The following is an 18,135-nucleotide window of genomic DNA, read 5'->3' on the forward strand; positions in this document are numbered from 1 at the left end:
GTTCCTTCCTGGCCCAGCAGGGCTCCTCCCCCCGCCCCCCCCCCCCCAACTGACCCCCAGGTGAACGGGAGGCCACCAACAGGAATAAGCAGGTGCCCCACCCTGCCTGCCTGGGGACTCAGCACCCGCCCAAGGTGGTCTCTGATGCTTTGATGACATAGTGTGATCTAGGGCATCAAAGCCACACAGCAGGAACTCAGAACAATGGGACTCTATCTTCCCACATCCTGGGGCCAAAAGTCAGAGATCGAGGTGGGCTGGGCTCCCCGCCTCCAAGGGCTCCAGCGGGGAGGGTCCTTCCTGCCTCCTCCAGCTCCTGGAGGCCCCAGGTCTCCCTTGCTTGTGGCTGTGTCAATCCCGAGTCTGCCCCCATGATCACATGGCCCCTGCTCTGGGTCTGTGCCAGAATAACCCTTTCGTCCGGATGTCAGCCGTAGGATAGGGCCTGCCCTGCCCGCTGCCGGCCCTCTTCTCAGGCCCCTCTCCCCTGGGCGGCTCTGATGTCTCCCTAGAACACAACAGAGGAACGGGCCGCCCTGGCTCAAACCCCTCCCAGGGCTCCCTAACACCAGAATAAGACCTGCCCTGTCCTCCTTCAGTCACTGCCTGGAGGGGGTGGATTTCAAAGCTCCCCCTTTCGGGAAAATGCACATAAAAAACTAAGCCGAAACATTTTAGCAGTGGACAGATGGGTAACAGAATGAAAGTCTGATGTCATCTCCTCATCTATGAGTTTGAGGGTTGGTTTTTGTTTTGTTTTGTTTTTTACGTTTATTTAAGTGACCTCTAAGCCCAAAGTGGGGCTTGAACTCACAACCCTAAGGTGAAGAGCTGCAAACACCTCTGACTGAGCTGGCTGGGCGCCCCTGAGAGGTTTTGGAAGAAAAAGCAGAAGGCAAATGAACCAGAGCAGACGCCGTGTCCTGTGATGGGGCAGGGGTGGCATGCTGGGGCTGAGGTCCTGAAGACACGCTGCCCGGGACAGTCTGGTGGTCACTGGGGTGCAGGGAGGGAGCCAGCGGCACCACACCACACGGCAGGACTCCGAGGCAGGACACGGGCCAGTGAGGCCTGAGGGGTCGGCAGGGGCAAGGTTTGCGGGTCTCCAGAGATGCTGCATCAGAGGACGGGCTCCTTGCCTTCTTCGCACCCCCAGCCCGGCTGCTGCACAGAGCAAAGCTGCAGAAACAGGCCAGAGAGCTGGGCTGCTTCCTTGCCTTTCTGTCTGAGGAAGACGTCCAGATCCGGAACCTGGGACCGTCCCAGTGAGGGTGCAGGCCTAGAGGCCAGGGGTGGGGGCGCGGAGTGAGGAGGGTACCCTGTGTCCCTGCTCTCACACACAGGTGGGTTGGACACGAGGTCACAGAAGGGACCAGTGCAAATGAGGGAAATGACAGTGGGTGATGAAGCTGGGCTGCTTTTGAGCAGATCAGATATAGAACAGATACATTTTAGCATAAGTCTACCCCAGATACTGCATGGGATAGACTAATACTTTTAAAATCACTTTTTTTTTTTTTTAATCTGAAATTCAAATGTACCTGGGTGTCCTGCCTTTCTATTTGCTAAATCTGACAATGGAGTGGCCCTAGAAGGCTTCTCCTGCCCCAGGTGGGGCCAGGACTGAGCAGCAAAGGGATCCATCTGACCAGTGGGAGGAGACAGGGAAGACTTTCCAGAGAGGGAACCAGAAAACTGGGCCTTGGAGAGGACACAGCTTGGTTTTATAAACAAAAGCAAAGACTGCCTGGTGGCCCTAATATTTCCCACGAGATGTGTCCTCAGCCCAGCCCAGGGAGGGCAGGAAAGGGGGCCGTGGAATTCTATCCAGGCCAGAGGGACTTTGAAGCCAGCTGGCTGCTTTCCGCCTCATTCCGCACGTAGCCCTTGAGCCCCGACACTGCCTCCTCCCCACTCCCGACCGGCTGTTCTCAGACTTGCAGCTCACCTCCCGCGGCTGCTGCCTCTCTGAACAGCACAGCCTTCAAGAAGCGGCTCCAATCTAGAGCAGCCCTCCCTTTACCCACAAGGGGCAGAAAAGTTTCCCTGCTTCCCTTTCAGGTGCTTTGGCTGCTCCAATGATTAATGGATGTGAGACAGATGAGCAGGAGAAAAACAAGCAGAAGAAGTTTAGTAACACATGTACTGAATGGGAGACAGTCGCGAAAACCGAGTGACACTCAGAAGTACGGAAGCCATCACCTTCAGAGAAAGCCAAAGATGACGCTGGGGGTGGGGAGTGTGTTATGGGAGGTGACCCGGAACCGCACGGTAGACGGGGGCAAGGCTGCAGCACGTTCAACTCCTGCCTCCCCTCCTTACAGGTTTCTGAAGGGACACACCCTGACACAGGGACTTTCCCTTGTGAATGTGAATGTTTCTTGCAAAAGGGTAACTGCTGCTCGACTTTTCAGAGCATCTCAGGTATCTGCGGCTCTTAAATATCCAGTTGAAAACAATCAGGATGCACAGGAGGGACGCGGTGCCCCACCTGGCTGTGACCGGCACTCCCTGATGGCTCACGATGGCCGGCGTCTCCTCATGGGCTTGTTGTCCATTTGTAGGTCTTCTTTGGAGAAGCGTTGTATTCAGACCCTTCATCCATTTTTTTTTTTTTGATACTGATTTTTGAGAGAGAGAGAGAGAGAGAGAGAGAGAGAGAGAGAGAGAGAGAGAGAAAGCAGGGGAGGGGCAGAGAGAGGGGGGACAGAGGGTCTGAAGCAGACTCAGTCCTGATAGCATCAAGCCCAACGCAGGGCTCAAACCCATGAACCACGAGATCGTGACCTGAGCCGAAGTCAGATGCTCAACCACCTGAGCCACCCAGGCACCCCTATTTGTACTTGTTTTAAATTGAATTGTAAGTGTTCTTTATATTGGATGTGAGTCTCTTATCAGATCTATGATTTCCCAGTGTTTTCTCCCATACTGTGGGTTGATTTTTCACTTCCTTCTTGGTGTTCTTTGAAACACAAAGTTTTTAATTTTGATGAAATCCTATTTATCTATTTTCTTATTGTTGCTCAGGCTTTTCGTGTCACAAGTAAGAAACTACTGCCTAACCCAAGATCATGAACAATAGACTACCTGTTTTGTTTTGTTTTGTTTTTTGAAATTATTTTGTCATTTAACAAGGTATTTGCTGTGGGGGCGCCCGGCTGGCTCAGTCAGAAGAGCATACGACTCTTGATCTCAGGGTCATGAGCTCAAGCCCCGTGTTAGGCGTGGAGATTACTTAAAAATAAAATCTTAAAAAAATAGGGGCACCTGGGTGGCTCAGTCTCAGTTAAGCCCCCGACTCTTGGTTTTGGCTCAGGTCATGATTTGTGAGTTCAAGCCCCACACCGGGCTCTGCACTGACAGCTCAGAGCCTGCTTGGGATTCTCTCTCTCCCTCTCTCTGCGCCTCCTCTGCTAGTGCTCTCTCTCTCTCTCTCGCTCGCTCTCTCTCAAAATAAGTAAATAAATTTAAAAAGTTTTTAATAAATAATCTTAAAAAATTAAAAAAGTATTTGTCGTAAAGCATGGGGAACCTCAGGATGGGTTTTCCAGACAAAATACAGGACAGCCAGTTGGTGTGAATTTCAGATAAACAGCGAATGTTCTTGCACAGCCACGTCCATATGTTGCACGGGATACTTACATTTAGAAATTACTGGCTCTCCACCTGAAATCCACACTTAACTGCCATCCAGGTATTTTTATTTGCTAAATCTGGCAGCCCACCCCAGCCCAAGGCACACATCGCACCTGTTCACAGGGATCCCCACCGCCTCCCTTAACGCTTTGTTTCTTTTCCGTATTGTGGTAAGATGCACATAACATAAAGCGAGTATTTTAACCTCTACAGAGCACGCACTTACCTGTTCTGTCATCACACTCCGAGAGGCTGAGGAAACAGAGGCGGGGCCCAGCCCAGCCCTCGCAGGCCCCGCCCCCGTTTCCTAGCAACGAAACCACGCCCCTAGCCCGTGAGGCGTGGCCGCCAGCGTCACGTGGCACCGCCGCAGCGCCCGCTCGGGCCGACGCGTGCGTATGTGCGTCCGCGCGCATGCGCAGGGGGCGGCTGGCGTGCCGTGCGCGCCCCCGCCCCGCCCCGCCCCGCGACGTTGCCCTGCGCGCGCGCGCCCGGCCCCTCCCCGTTCTTATAGTGCCGCGGGCGGCGGTTGGTGGCGGGGACGGCACGGACGGGGGCGACATGGCGGTGCGGCAGCTCGTGGTCCTGGCGCTGGCGCTGCTGAGCGCCGAGGGCGGCTCGGGAGCAGGTGAGGGTCCTGCCCGGCGCGGGTGGAGGCTCAGCCGCGGCAGCGGGGGCCCGCCAGGCGGCCCTGCAGGTGGAGTCCCTAAACCCCGGCGGCCGGGGAACGCGAGGGGTCCGAGGGCTGGCCTGACCCCTGGGTGACGGGACCTGGGGTGGGGTCTGGAGGCGGAGCCCCGCCCTTCCGCCGTCCCCGCGTCCGGCGGCGGAGGCCCGGGCCGGAGTCCAGGAGCGGCCCCCTCTCAACCGGCGGGGTCCGCGCCCGCGGCGTGCCAGTGCCACCGCGGGGTGCATTGGCGCGGCCCCGGGATCCCGCGAGCCCTGGCGAAGCCTGTGCGGCCTGGAGCGGTGGCCGCCTCCACAGGCCCTCACGTGGACGCTGGAACCAAGGACTGAGGAATGCCCGCCCCTGAAGCCGGTGGGCTGTCTGGCACAGGAAGGGATTGTCATTCTTCCCAGGATTTAGGTCCCATGTCTGGCTCTGGGTAGGCACCTGCCCCCTGGTGTTTGCCCAAACGCTGAAACCTCCGGCAGGAAGCCAGCACGCTCTGCTTCCTTTGGTTTTGTCTGATTCCAGGCCACAGAATGAGGTGGCAGCTGGTCCACCCTCCTCTAACAGGAGTGGAAACTGAGGCCCAGGGCGGGAGGGGACGTGTTCCAAGGTCACCGTGAGGTCGCTTTGGCAGCCCAGTTCTGGGCAGGATGTGTTGAGAGGGTGTTTTTAACGGAGTCACGAACAGCACTTATTTCTGGGAGGTCTGCACCGTGTAGAGAACGCTCAGGGGAAAATGGATCAAAGCGTATTTTTCAGGGGAAAGCGGGACAGCCTCTCTTTTGCCTGATAGAAATTTTCTTCCTTGATCGAGACTTCCCGTTTTGTTCTGGGTTAAAGATTTATAGTGATGGGCATGTAGGGAACAAAGTGCAGAGAAGGGTCTGGGGAGGCAGGAGTGCAGGGTCACGGTGTCTGCTGGGGGTGGGGGGCAGGAGGAGCTGCCTCTTGTGGGAGCTTCACCCACTTACTCCTGACCCACTTCAGGAGCTCAATTGGCCTCTTTCCTCTTCCTTATGATCAGAACGGCCGTTCATTGAACGCCTCTGGGCAAGGCCTTGGCGCCTGGCGTGCACATGGCTCACTGCCCGCCAGCGGGTCCCTGGCCGCTGGAGCCCTTCAGGAATAGCTCTCCCTGGCGGGAGGTGGCCACGGACGGCCCCGGGGACGGCGGCGGGGGGGCGGGGGTAAGGAAGTCTCTGCGTTTGCTCCTCCCGTCAGGGGGATGCCCTGGGTTAGCGCCTTTTCACCTGTTTCCTGGGACCAGGCACCGAAGCTGTAGCTGGAAGCCCTGCGTCTCGCGTAGGGTGTGTGTGCTGGGGAGTCTAGGTGTGTCTGTGCCGTGTCTGAATCCACCTGGGACCTTTTTACTTTGTCACCTTTCCCGGGGACCCTCACAAATACCATGCGTCCCTTTTCTGCTGGGACGTGTGAATTAGTGACCGTGTTCACCTCCCGTGGCTGGGTCAGCTAGCTCCCCAGAAACTTGTTTCAGGAGCTCTGCCAGGGGGACCCCTGCTCTCCCTGGGACTGTCCAGGGCCCCGCTGTCCTGGTGCACCAGGTTGGGAGGGCACACATGGGCACCAGGTTGCTAGCTGGGTCCTGCGGGCTGGTGATTTGGCCCGAGCCTCAGGTGAAGGGAGCAGGAGCGGCCTCCTGGCCAGATGGAGGGGAGGGGAGGGTGGAGAGGCCCAGAACCCACCCCTGGCATCCCAGAAATGTTCTCTTGCTCCTCCTACCTGAGTAGAGCTGCTGAGTTGGGTGGGGAGGAGGGTGGGTGCCGGGAGCCTCAGTCTCATCCCCAGCTCGTGGGCTGTTTCCCATAAGGCCTGCCTGGCCCTGTGCCCTGCCCAGCAGCCTGAGGTCAGGGAGGAGGGGTGGCTGTTTTTAGATGAAGGTGACTTTACTTGAGAACGTGGGTCACAGTCACATGGCCAAAATGGGGGGGGGGGTCAAATGTTCTCCCTTGTTCCTCCTTCCTGTCCCTGTGGCCCTTAGGGTCCCTGTGAATTCCGCGGGTGCCCTCCCCCCTCAATCTGCTGGGCCAGGTGGGGCGTGTCTCAGTTCCCTGCTGTGTGCTACCCTCAGGTCAGGGCAGGGGTGTCAGCCTGTGGTTCCTCGGACGAGGGAGGAGGGAGGCAGGGTGGGGGAAGCTGTGCCCCGGCCCTCACTGCTCCCGCTGGTGGAAGTGGCCCTCAGGCCTGTGGCCTTTGGGCGACTTCTTTCTCTCCCAGGGAGGCAGGGCGCGGCTGGGTAAGATCGGACTGACCTTTCTAGCAGCCTCTGGGTGAGGGGACAAGGGCACAGACGCGAGGCTAGGAGGAGAGCATTCTCTGGCTTCACTTCCTGCCCTGACTCACCCTCCCGGCTCTGCACCGGCTGTTGGGTTTTGCAATCTTGGGAAATCTTGACTCCTGAGAAATGTGGGTTGCCGGGAGGTGATCCTTCTGAAGAGACAGCACAGCCACAGAGGGCTCAGGGCAGCCACAGAGCCCCAGCTTCACCCTTCTGCCGGCTTGGGATTGTGCCTGTTTTGAGTCCTGTGAATGGGCTTTGGGCCACCCCAGGGGCAGGCATGAAGGTCCACCTTGCCCCAGAGCAGTAGCCCGCGCCCTCCGATACGGACTTGAAGCCGTAAGTGTGTGCACGCACGTGTCCCTATGTGTGCTTTGGGTGTGTGTCTGCACACACGTGTATACGTCTGTACTCACGTGTCGTGTGTATGTGTCTGAACCCATGTGTCCACGCGTGCATACACGTGCTGTGTGTGTGTGCACGCCCGTGACCACCCCCGTGTGTGTGCACGCGTGCGTGTGTGTGTGGTGCTGTGTGCGTGTGCTGCATGTGCGTGCACGCGCCAAGGGTGGGTAGTGCCTAGGGCAGCGGAGAGGAGCCTCCCTGTAGCTCCTGTCTGGCTGCTGCTGAGCTGTCTGCCTCTTCCCCTGCCCGTCTAGAGTCCTGAGACCTTGTGTCCTGCCCTCCGCTGGCCTCAGGTCCTGCCTCTTCCACACAAAGAGGCCACCGCTCCCCAGACTGGAAGTGCCTGCCTGTGGCCAGTCTGTAGCAGGGCAGGGGAGGGGAGGGTTCAGTGATCTCTCTCCAGTAAAGCTTGCCTGCTGCCCTTTGGGTCAGGTTAAATTTTCTTAATGACCGACCCGGTCTCTGGACGGGAGAGCCTGCTTCTTGTCGCTGCTTCCTTCGCACTGTGGCTTTTTGAACACAGTCTCCCATTCCGATTTTTCACCCGGTTTTGTGCTGCAGGCGTCTCCCTGCAGACTGGATGGAAAAGAAGCTTATTGCCAATAGCCCCGGGATGGATCTCTGTGCCCAGATCATCTGGGCGTGGTCTTCTAGAAGGGACGCCTCTGGGGCATATGTCACCGGGGAGGCGGGGAGGCGAGCTGGGGACAATGTGGAATTCCAGGATGATGGCACCAGAGCGTCCCTGTGACACCTGCCCTGAGCCCCGGGATGGGGCTCTGGCGTGCACAAGGATGGGTCTGCCGCTTCACCGATGCCCAGTGTCTGGTGTGGAGGGAAGTGGGGGGGGTCCTCCTGGTTCGTTCTCATAGCTTCATGCCCCTCACCTTCGACCCTGGGTCCCCTTGAGCGCCTGACGGTCTCTCTCCCTGAACTCTGGTCCCTGGAGGGCAGCCCTCCCTGGCTCAAGCCTCCTTGCCTCAGCAGGCTTCTTACCGTCTGGTTCTAAGTGATTTTTTTTTTTAATGTTTTTAGTATTTATTTTTAAGACAGAGCGTGAGTGGGGGAGGGGCAGAGAGAGGAAGACACAATCAGAAGCGGGCTCCAGGCTCTGAGCTGTCAGCACAGAGCCTGACGCGGGGCTGGAACTCCAGGACTGTGAGATCATGAGCTGAGCTGAAGTCAGACGCCTAACCGACTGAGCCACCCAGGCGCCCCTGGTTCTAAGTGATTTTTGATTCCTAAAGAGAACATCTCAAGCCAGTGGTGAGGTTTGCCTAGTTGGAAATTGAACAGAAGGGCCAGGCCCTGGGAGTCCACCAGCAGTGCCTTGGTTGTGCCTACAGAGAGGCTTAGTGGCGAGTGGGGGTGCGCTCTTGACCTTCCGGAAGAAGGTGCCGTTCAGGACGGGGCAGCTGGAGCCAGCAGGCCCTGCCCCGGTGGGAGGTGCCCACCTCGGATGGCCCTGCCTTGATGGGAGGAGGGTTGGGGGGTTCTGCAGGGGCCTCCAGGGAATGGCGGCTGGGACTGTGCTAGATTCACTTGTTTATTTATTTGTTTATTTATTTTTGAGAGAGTATGTGAGCAGGGGAGGGGCAGAGGGAGAAGAACTTTTTTTTTTTTTTATGTTTATTTTGAGAGAGAGAAAATCCCAAGCAGGCTCTGCTCTGTCAGCACAGAGCCCGACATGGGGCTCGAACTCCTCTGAGCTGTGCAAGTATGACCTCAGGCAAAATCAGAAGTCAGATGCTTACCTGACTGAATCACCCAGGTACCCCCAGTAGATTTATCTTTTTTTTTTTCTTTTAATTTTTTTTTCTTAATGTTTACTTATTCTGAGAGTGAGAGCATGAGCAGGGGAGGGGCAGAAAGAGGGAAAGAGAGAATCCCAAGTAGGCTCTGTGTTGTCAGCGCAGACTCCTGTGTGGTGTTTCATTTCCCCAACTGTGAGACCTGAGCTGAAATCAAAAGTCAGAGGCTTAACTGACTGAGCCACCCAGGCGCCCTTAGACTTATCTTTTTTTTTTTTTAACATTTTTTTTTTTTTAACATTTACTCATTATTGAGAGACAGACACAGGATGTGAGCAGGGCAGGGCAGGGGTAGAGAGAGAGGGAGACACAGAATCTGAAGCAAGTTCCAGGCTCCAGGCTGTCAGCACAGAGCCCGACGCGGGGCTCGAACTCCTGAACCATGAGATCATGACCTGAGTCGAAGTCAGTCGCCCAACCGATGGAGCCACCCAGGTACCCCAGATTTATCTTTTAAAAGAGGAATTTCGGAGGTGCCTGGGGGTGCTGAGTCAGTTAAGAGTCCGACTCTTGGTTTCAGCTCAGGTCATGATCTCGCGGTGTGTGAGTTCAAGCCCCGCATCAGGCTCCATGCTGACAGTGTGGAGCCTGCTTGGGATATTCTCTCTCCCTCTCTCTCTCTCTCTCTCTCTCTCTCTCTGCCCCTCCCCCACTCACTCTCTCTCTCTCTCATAAATAAATAAAACTTAAAAAAAATTAGAAAATAAAAAAAAGAGTCCAACTTCAGCTCAGGTCATGATCTCACAGCTCGTGAGTTCGAGCCCCGCGTCGGGCTCTGCGCTGACAGCTCGGAGCCTGGATCCTGCTTCTCATTCTGTGTCTCCCTCTCTCTCTGCCCCTCCCCCACTCACAGTCTGTCTGTCTTTCTCAAAAATAAATAAACATTAAAAAAAAAACTTTTTTAACACAAAAGGAATTTCAGGTCTGTGCTGGGCTGGACCCAGCAGTCCATGTCTTGGCCAGGTTCTGGGGCCCTTATTGGCTTTTGTTTCCAACACCTGAGGCCCAGCTGGTTAGAATGTTTCCCGACAGAACCTTCATCGAGCCCTCTTCTCTGCAGCAGTAGCTCTGCAGACCCCAGGCTCCTTTAACTCCACAGAAGGTGTCCTTCCAGAAGGAGCCAGGTGTGATTCAGGACTCCTCTCCTCTGGGCCGGCTCAGGACAGTGTGGATGGCCTGGGGTGTCCGGGCCATTGCACGCTTGCCACAGGGACAAGTGGGCAGGTGGTTCAGGGTCCTGGGTTTGGGTCCTTTCTTTCCCTGACCTTTTGCCAATGTTCTCTCCTGTGGCCACCTAGGGAGCGGGATCTGGACATCTGTAGATGATGCTGGCTCCAAAACACGCCTTACCTGTGCCTTGAACCACAGCACCACTGAGATCATCGGCCACCGCTGGGTGAAGGCGGGCAAGGTGCTGAAGGAAGACGCGCTGCCCGACCTGAAGACAGAGTATGAGTGAGTGGGGCCTGCCTCAGGGCCCGCAAACACACCGGGCCCCATCTCAGCCTGCAGGCGTCACCCCCCAGGCCCCTTCCTGCCCCTGCTCCCACACCGTGTTGCTGCTCACGGCCTCTCTGGTCAATCAGAACTGGGGTTGTAGTCGGCGGGCCTGCTTTGGACAGACGTTAGACACAAGCTCTGCTCAGATCCCTCAGTGTGAGAAGCCCAGGCTTCTGGGGTCTGAGGTGGCCAAGGCCTGGCATCCAGCGAGGGTCCCCTGGCTGCTGAATGTAAGGCTGGACTCCAAGACCCTTCCCTTCTTTCTCCGGGGTGCCGGCTGAGGAGGGCAGGCAGACCTGGGGTCTCCCAGCCCGGAATCCCCAAGCACCTGGCTCCCTGAGGCCTTGGGACCTCTGTGCCACCCTGCTCTGAAGCCTTGGTCTTAGTCGATGCCTGAGCCAGCTCCAGAACCAGAGTCTGGTTTCAGGGGTGACTGGGCACCGGGTCAGTCAGTGGGGGGGGCCGGTTCCATCTGCCACCCATGCCTCCTCGTCTCTCCCTGACGGGAAGCGGGCAGCCTGTGCCCTCGTGCCCTGCAGGGACTCCCGAGTGTGGCCTTGCTCTGCCCCCGGTGGGAGTCCCCTGCTGCTCGCAGAGGTTTGAACTTCACCGAGGACAGGATGGCGTCCGTCCCCACCACGAGCCCTGCTCATTGCTGCGCGTCCGTTTGCAGGGTGGACCTGGATGACCGCTCTGGTGAGTACTGGTGCGTCTTCCTCCCAGAGCAAGCAGGCAAGACCAGCATCGAGGTGAAGGGTGAGCTCTGGGGGCCCTCGGGGGCGTCTGGGGCGGGGGCCGGAAAGACCCCCCAGAGAGGGACAGCTCCTCCTCCAGGGTCATGGGCTCAGGCTCCTGCCTTGCTCGGTTACCCCTGTAGGGCTCCCCAACATCAAGGCCGTGAAGAAGTCCGAGCATGCCACCGAGAGGGAGTCGGTCGTGCTAGGCTGCAAGTCTGACTCCTTCCCCCCGGTCAGCGACTGGGTGTGGTACAAGATGGAAAGCTCTGGTGACCAGGTGAGGCCCACGCCTGCCGGGGGAAGAGCTGGCCTCCGCCCCGGCCCCAGCCCCTACAAAGTCCGCCCACCCCCAGGTCATCAGCAACAGCTCCCAGAACAAATTCTTCGTGGTGTCCTCGGAGACGAAGACGGAACTGCACATCTTGAGCCTGGACCTGGAGACGGACCCCGGCAGGTACGCCTGCAACGGCACCAACTCGGAGGGCACCAGCCAGGCCGTTGTCACGCTGCGCGTGCGAAACCGCTTTGCCGCCCTCTGGCCGTTCCTGGGCATCGTGGCCGAGGTGCTGGTGCTGGTCACTGTGATCTTCATCTATGAGAAGCGACGGAAGCCGGACGAGGTCCTGGACGGTGAGCCCACAGGCCCTTTGCTCGCTGTGCGGGGGGGGGGGGGGAGGTGGGGGCAGGCCACTGTCCGGGAGTGCGGGACAGAGGAGGGCGCTGTGGGGTCAAACGGGTCCCCGGCTGGAGGTCTGCTCGCCTGTTGCCTGGTCTGCCCCGCTGTCTTCCCTCACTCGGCTGCAGGTGGGTGACCTCCGAGGGGAGTGGCTGTCCTCTTGGCTGCTCTGCCCCTGCCCATGGCGGCTGCTGAGGGCCCAAGGGTTGTAGGCACCAAGCATGCTCTTGACTTTGCACGTGACGGAGCTCAGGAAAGCTGAGCTTGGCCCCTGCCTGGCTCCTGCGGGCCGAGTTTGTGGGGAGCGGGCAGGGCTCCCAGGCACCCCTTGGGCCATGACCCCAGACAGCTCATTTTGAGGATGCACGTGCTGAGGGCAGCGCCCAGCAGGACCGGTGCCAGCCCACGAGGGGCCTTGTCCCGGACACTTCCTGATGGCCTGTCCTCTCTCTACATGTGGCCGCGCGTCTGCACAGATGAGGACACCGGCTCCGCTCCTCTGTAAGTCGTGGCCTTGCTGGGCTAGCAGGCAGGCAGTGTTCCCCGGGCAGGGCCTGGAGGGGCTGCTGGCCTGGATAGCCTGCACCCTGCACGTGGTGGGTGGGAGCAGGGACACCGTTGTGTCTTCCCGAGCGTCCGTCAGCCCTCTGTCCCTCCCCAGGAAGAGCAGCGGGCACATCAACGACAAAGGCAAGAACGTTCGCCAGAGGAACGCCAACTGAGGTGAGGAGGGGCAGGGGGGAGGGGAGGGAGGACTACCCCTCCCCATCCCCCCCCACCCCCCCCCCACTCAGCTTCGGGCTGCTGTCTGAGCGTCTGTCCTGCCCCCACACAGGCCTCCAGCCTCTGTCCGGAGCAGCTCAGTGACTGCTGTTCGCAGAGTCCACGTTCTTTCCTCTTAAAGGAGACCCGCCCCACAAAAGCAGACCACGCTGTGGGTCAGCTCACGTTTCTTTCCTTTTTAAAACTAAACTAGGGTTTTCTACATGTAGAATTCCATTCTTTAGGAGTTTTGGTTTTCCTTTTTAAATGTTTTGTGAGCGCCTTGAGGAAGCCATGAGCTTCCGGTGAGATTACTGGTGCCCTCTGCCCATCCCCTCGCTGCCCACTTGTCCCCTCGCTGTCCTCCCCCCCCCCACACACACACGCAGACACCTGTCCCTCCCGTCCCCCCAGCCCATCCCCTCGGCATCCCACCCCACCTTGGGGGTTATGAAGGGCAGACTGGCCTTCTTGTGGGGCTCTACCTCCTGAGGCTGCTGGGCCTCGTTGGGACCCTTTGCAGAAAGTCACGGGTTGTGTGGTGGGAGCATATCGTGCCTGCCTGTCTGTCTGAGGTCTGTGCTGCCGGGTCGCCTCCAGTCTGTGTTGTGTGTGGGGACAGCTCGAGGCAGGCAGGGCCCCCGACATCCCCGCCTGGCTGTGGAGGAGTGGTGTGGCGGCCATCCTGCCAGAGCTGCGTCCTGACCTGCCCGCCACCTGCCTGCTCACCAATAAAGGCTGACCCGTGTCCGTCTTTCCAGGCTCCTGTGTGCGCCGGCCCAGGGTCTCAGCAGGAGAACCAGGGCAGGGGTGGGGGGGTGCAGATGGGGGGGGGGGGCAGAGGGGCCGGGCCTGTGGCAGGTCTGGGAATGGGAGGGGCTCACCAGCTGGTTCCCTCCACACAGCAGCCCTTCCCTCTGAGTTTGTTTCTTGCCGTCAGAGAGGACCGGACAGGGGCACCTGGGAATCCTTCCCATGGGCCCCCCAGGACAGAACAGACAACCCCCACCCACAGCTGCCTGGCACCCACCTGCCCTGGGCAGGAAGCTCCCTGTGGTTTGAGTGGGAGGTGAGGGGGTGGGGCAGGCCCTCATGATGGATCCCAGCAGGTGTCCGTAGTGGAGCCAGCCCCTTGGGACTTTGTCCAGCTGAAGGGGGGCCACTGAGGCCTAGAAAGCCCCGAAGGGCAGTGCTGTGGTAGGGAGGTGGCCCTTCTGAGCTGGCCCCCAGGAGAAAGGGAGTCCCTGTTTGCACAGCCCAGCCTGACAACTGCAACAAACATGGGTGGGGCTGAGGGTCTGGGGAACACTCCATGGGAGCAGATCACAGGAGGTAGGGCCTCATGAGCTTCGTCCTCGCCAAACCTGGGGGCTCTGGCCCGTGCCATCTAGGCCTCCTGCTTGGTACAGAGGAGTGACCCCGCAGCCACTCCTAGGGAGTGTGGTCATCCCATACCTCCCCTCTGGGGTCAGGAGGAACCAGAGGCCAAGGAGCTCTGAGCCAGCTATTCCCAAGTCTCCGGAGCAGCCAGAAATTGGGGCTTGCATGTGAAATTCTTAATTTTCAATGTGGGCAAAAACTCCAGCGTAACGACGCCCGCGAGGTCAAGCCTGGCCCGCGAACTGCCAGTTTGAGACTCCAGGCTCTGAAGTGGTGCTGACCGGGGTGCCCCCAGCCCCGCTGAGCTCTGGCGGCCACACTGTCAGCTGCAAGTATTCCCTGGGCTTCTGTGGGCAGAACGGGTGTCCGTGATACAGCCCCTTCCCACCCCCAGGTCACCGGGAAGAGCTGAACCCGCTGGGCTGGAGGAGCTGCGGACCCGGCCTTCCCCCTGGCCGTCACCAGAGGGCGCTACGCACTTGCCATGGAGCAGGCTCTAGGGGCCAGCGGAGCCCCTCCTCTACAGAGGGCTCTTGGGGCTGCACCAGCCTGGCCCTGGACACAGCTGGCCCAGCCTCCCTGCACCCTGGGGTTCCTTGGGGGCACCCACCACTCACACTTTGTGGAGATCACGAAGCAACACTGGCTGGGCACCCGTGTCGTGGCTGGGCTGTGGCGGGGGAGGAGGTGATGACGAGCTGGCCCCTCGCTGGGGAAGCTGCCGGGGCTCAGGTGCAGCCTCCCTCCTCGCCCGAAGTCAGAAGGCACACGTGCGCACTGGGTTGCCGGGCTCTGTGTCCCCCGGGAGGCCAGGGCCCTGTCCATCTGCTTCCTGCCGCGCTCTGCACTGGGTCCAGACGGGACGTACGGGAGCTTCTGGCCGCCAGAGCCTGGGGCAGGAGCGGGGCTTCCTGGAGCGTGGGGGGTGCTGTGGCAAGGTGAGCGAGGCTCGGCCTCCTTAGCAGCCCTCTCTGGCCCTCCTAGCCCAAAAGACCCTCCCCTCACAGGTGCCCCTCACGTGGACGGGTAATTAGCCAAACTGGGGCCACTCACAAGCAGCTTGGTAAGCTTTCTTTGTAAGTACTTAAGTATTCATCCCTCCATCTGTAAGCATTTAATGAGCGCGGCAGTGTGCGCTCCGTGCCGCTGGGGGGCGTTCTTGTTAACAGCCTGCTGGAGCCTGCCTCAGTTTCCCCAGAGTGGGATGAAGAAGTGACAGCAGCCAAGTCTCAAGAGTCCATGGGTTCATATTTGGCAAGTGCTAGGAGGCTCAGGAACTGGTGTCTCGGGGTCCCAATCTGGGAGGGCAGAAGGGCAGAGGGCTGGGGTGTCCATTAGATGAAACGGCACGTTGCCGGTGCTCTTTGGAAGTGCCCCACGGGCATCTCTGGGCCCACAGAGGGGGCTGTGCATCCTCTCCCTGGGACACCCCACCCAGGGCACCCCAAGGTGCGGGCACCCCAAGGTCTCACACCGGTTGGCAGCAAGGGAGGGATTGGGGGTCTTGCCCAGCAGCAGAAGACAGAGCTGGAACGAAGTAGGACAGAAGTGCTGGGGGTCATCAGGTCTGGCTGTCCCGCCCCATCCACCAGGGAGAGTGATCTCTGTGAGGAAAGGAAAACCCTGCTGAGTCCTAGGTTAGCAGAACTGAGGACATCCTCACTGCAGACACCATGAAGCTGAGGTCACTTGCCACTCTGGGCGGGACCCCCAGAGCACAATGGTGTTTGCATGTGTGGCTCTAAGACCTGGGGCACATCACCCTCTCTTTCCTAAGCCAACCGTCCTGCCACCCATGTCTGATCAGACATCTCAGTATTCTTTGAGTCCGGCAGCCCCTGAGGCTTAAACTCCGGGACAGTCACTGGTCTGGGGCCTGCCAAAGCTCTGGCCTCGTTTTGTCTTCTTGTTCTTAAATTATTTTTCACTCAGAGGGAGGGTGCCCAGACTGTCTGGGCTTCAGGGCCTCCAGCCTGGACTTGCCCCAGCTAGAGAGGGAGCAGGCTTCTGAGTGGAGGTCCGAAGGTGCCCCCAGAGCCCGTGCCGGGGGTAGCACCGAAGGAGGGACGGTGCCAGGGCTCAGCGCAGCAGAGGCACTGTCCGTAGAGTCCAGGAATGGTGAGGAAGGATGGGGGGCTAACTGGATGGTGCGGAGGGATTGGGGTTTCCTTCCAAAGGCACTGGGGAGTCCAGAGCAGTTTCAGGCAACAGACCTGCCTCACCCACTGCTGTCTCAGCGTCCTCATCATCTTCACCCACCCCCTGGGTCCTTGATATCCCTTCTTCTCCCACAAGCCAGGCACCATCCCACCTCAGGGCTTTTTTGCACAGGCCTTGCCACCTTTCAGACACTCTTCCCGCAAATGTCCACGTGATACCAGCCCTCTCTTCCTTCTGGTTTTCCCTCAGGAAAGCCTCTGGACATCGCCGCCCCCGCCCCCCACCCCCCTGGCACCTTTTTCCTCCCTTTCCTGGCCTGAGTTGCGTGGCACTGGCCACCTTCTAATTATCTATGAAACGTAATGTTTACTGTGTTGACTGTCCCCTCTGCTTAACTGTTGGCCTGTGAGAATCAGTTCTGAATTCCAGCCCCTGATCAAGTGCTTAATGAAGATTTGTTGAATCAATGAATTGAATGAATGCAAAGAACACTCTGTCCTGGGCAGGTGGTGACAGGGTTGGGAGACGCACGCTGGTAGCCATCTGGCCCAGGGTGGAGTCTGTGGGAGGAAGGGGAGTTGTTGGGACCTGTGGACAGGGTCCCCAAGGCTCAGGAAGGGCCGGGACACCCCCCCCCCCCCGGCGACTCCCAGGTCCAGGCCTGCCTCTCCCACCCCCAGGCCTGGTGGGTCCTCAGGCTGGGCCACAGTCCGCCTCCCTCCTGCTCTCAGCCACAAGCCCTGGGGCTCTGGCGGCCTGCCCAGACTGACATGCTCCCAGGGTGAGCATAAAAGATCCCCCTTCAACTGGAGCACACATCTGCCCGGGGCGGGCCGCAGCCTGGCACTGCCAACCCTACTGCCCATCTTCTCGCCACCACCTCAGGACAGAGAGCAGCCCTGCCCGCCCACCCGCCTGGCTGTAGGTCTGGCCACAGGCAAGATGGCAGTGACCCCAGGGAGGCCAGGCCTGCCTCATGGAAGCACCGGGGTCCCCGGGGCTCGAGGCAGCCTGGTGGGGGCTCAAGATGGCCCGGCTCAGTCCCTCTCTCAATCACCACTGAGCACCCACCCTGTTCAGGGACAGTTACATCTCTGCTCTCATGGACCCAACATCCCAGCAGGCGGATGTGCCCACGGAACAGTGCTATGAAGGCTGGAGGCTCCCGGAGGCCAGGACGTGCCTTCTCCTCTCTGTCTCCCTCCATCACCTGCCTCTCAGGACGCCTCTCCCCCACTCTGGTTGAGCCCAGCTAGGGACGAGGGCCTAGGGGCTAGGGACCAGGGGCTAGGGCCTGTGCTCCCATGTCACTTAACACCAAGTAAGTCCCCAACCTGGCTCCTGGTCCCGGCACAGAGCCTCAGGTGTCCCCCCAGAGGTGGGGGCTGGGCCCAAGAGGCAGAGAAATGGGGCAGTCGGGTGGGACTCCCATGTGGGCATCAGTGGGAAGTGGGCAGGGACTCTGAGTTCCCCTCTATGATCCTGGGACCCACCAGCCTTACAGGAGATCCCAGCCCTCCATTGGATTTTAGGGGGTAGGTGCCAACACCAATGGGTGGCTCTTCCTGTTGGCCACAGTTTTCTTCACACGCAGGAGGCGAGAAAGACCTGGAGACTGGCCGCATGGACCCCATTTTGCCCCTCGGCACACAACACACTCCCACGGGTCTTTCCAGGGCCCTCGAATTACAAAGCCAAGGCCCTTCTGGCCTTTAAAAACATCCTTCTTATTACGGAAATTCTCACTTACAGAAAGGAAGGAGGCTGGCACGGGGGCGGTCTCGCTTCCCTGCGCCTGGCTGTGGCATCCAGGCGGGTGAACCCTGCGCGCGGGGAAGATCCCTTGCGAAGGTGGAGCGCGGAGGAGGCTCTGGTCCCCGGGGCTGGGCTCAGTGACCTTGGACGTGTCCTTCCGCCTCGCGGGCCTCAGTTTCCCTTTCTGGAACGAGGCCTGAGCAGGTCTCCAAGGCCTCAGGCGGCGTGCCCTTGGGCGGTCACCGACCCCGCGGCCTCAGTTTCCCTGGCGCGGGGGTCTGGGCGCGGCACGCCGGGAGGGGGCGCGGGCAGAGGCGGGGCCCCCAACCCGCCCCTGCCCCTGC

At 59.4% G+C, this 18,135-nt stretch overlaps 1 protein-coding gene and 1 long non-coding RNA gene across 4 annotated transcripts; one reads left to right on the forward strand and one right to left on the reverse strand.

Annotated features, from left to right (window-relative positions):
• Positions 1-4,133: 4,133 nt before the first annotated feature.
• BSG (basigin) lies at positions 4,134-13,250 on the forward strand. Of its 2 annotated transcripts, none has more exons than XM_023242446.2 (8): positions 4,134-4,264; positions 10,120-10,276; positions 10,995-11,077; positions 11,199-11,335; positions 11,412-11,688; positions 12,211-12,235; positions 12,396-12,457; positions 12,570-13,250. In XM_023242446.2, the coding sequence occupies exons 1-7, from the start codon at positions 4,198-4,200 to the stop codon at positions 12,454-12,456; spliced, it is 807 nt and encodes a 268-aa protein (XP_023098214.1). In that variant the 5' UTR covers positions 4,134-4,197; the 3' UTR covers position 12,457; positions 12,570-13,250. The 2 variants fall into 2 exon arrangements, with proteins under 2 accessions (XP_023098214.1, XP_023098205.1); XM_023242437.2 differs by having other exon boundaries at positions 4,183-4,333.
• A 62-nt stretch (positions 13,251-13,312) lies between these two features.
• Positions 13,313-18,096, reverse strand: LOC109493402. 2 transcript variants are annotated; one of them, XR_002147621.3, is made up of 3 exons: positions 17,787-18,096; positions 14,494-15,480; positions 13,313-14,223 (listed from the first exon to the last, which is right to left on the reverse strand). It is a non-coding gene; the product is annotated as an uncharacterized LOC109493402 (long non-coding RNA). The 2 variants fall into 2 exon arrangements; XR_002147622.3 differs by having other exon boundaries at positions 13,313-14,804; positions 14,930-15,480; positions 17,787-18,094.
• Positions 18,097-18,135: the final 39 nt, after the last annotated feature.

The sequence above is a fragment of the Felis catus genome, chromosome A2, assembly GCF_018350175.1.
Source record: "Felis catus isolate Fca126 chromosome A2, F.catus_Fca126_mat1.0, whole genome shotgun sequence".
Taxonomy (NCBI): Eukaryota; Metazoa; Chordata; class Mammalia; order Carnivora; family Felidae; genus Felis; species Felis catus.

Coding starts and splice junctions, on each gene's coding strand:
- BSG (XM_023242437.2), top strand. CDS start 4,198: ATGGCGGTGCGGCAGCTCGTGGTCCTGGCGCTGGCGCTGCTGAGCGCC. Junction 11,078..11,198: donor GACCAGCATCGAGGTGAAGG/GTGAGCTCTGGG, acceptor TTACCCCTGTAG/GGCTCCCCAACATCAAGGCC. Junction 11,336..11,411: donor TGGAAAGCTCTGGTGACCAG/GTGAGGCCCACG, acceptor GCCCACCCCCAG/GTCATCAGCAACAGCTCCCA.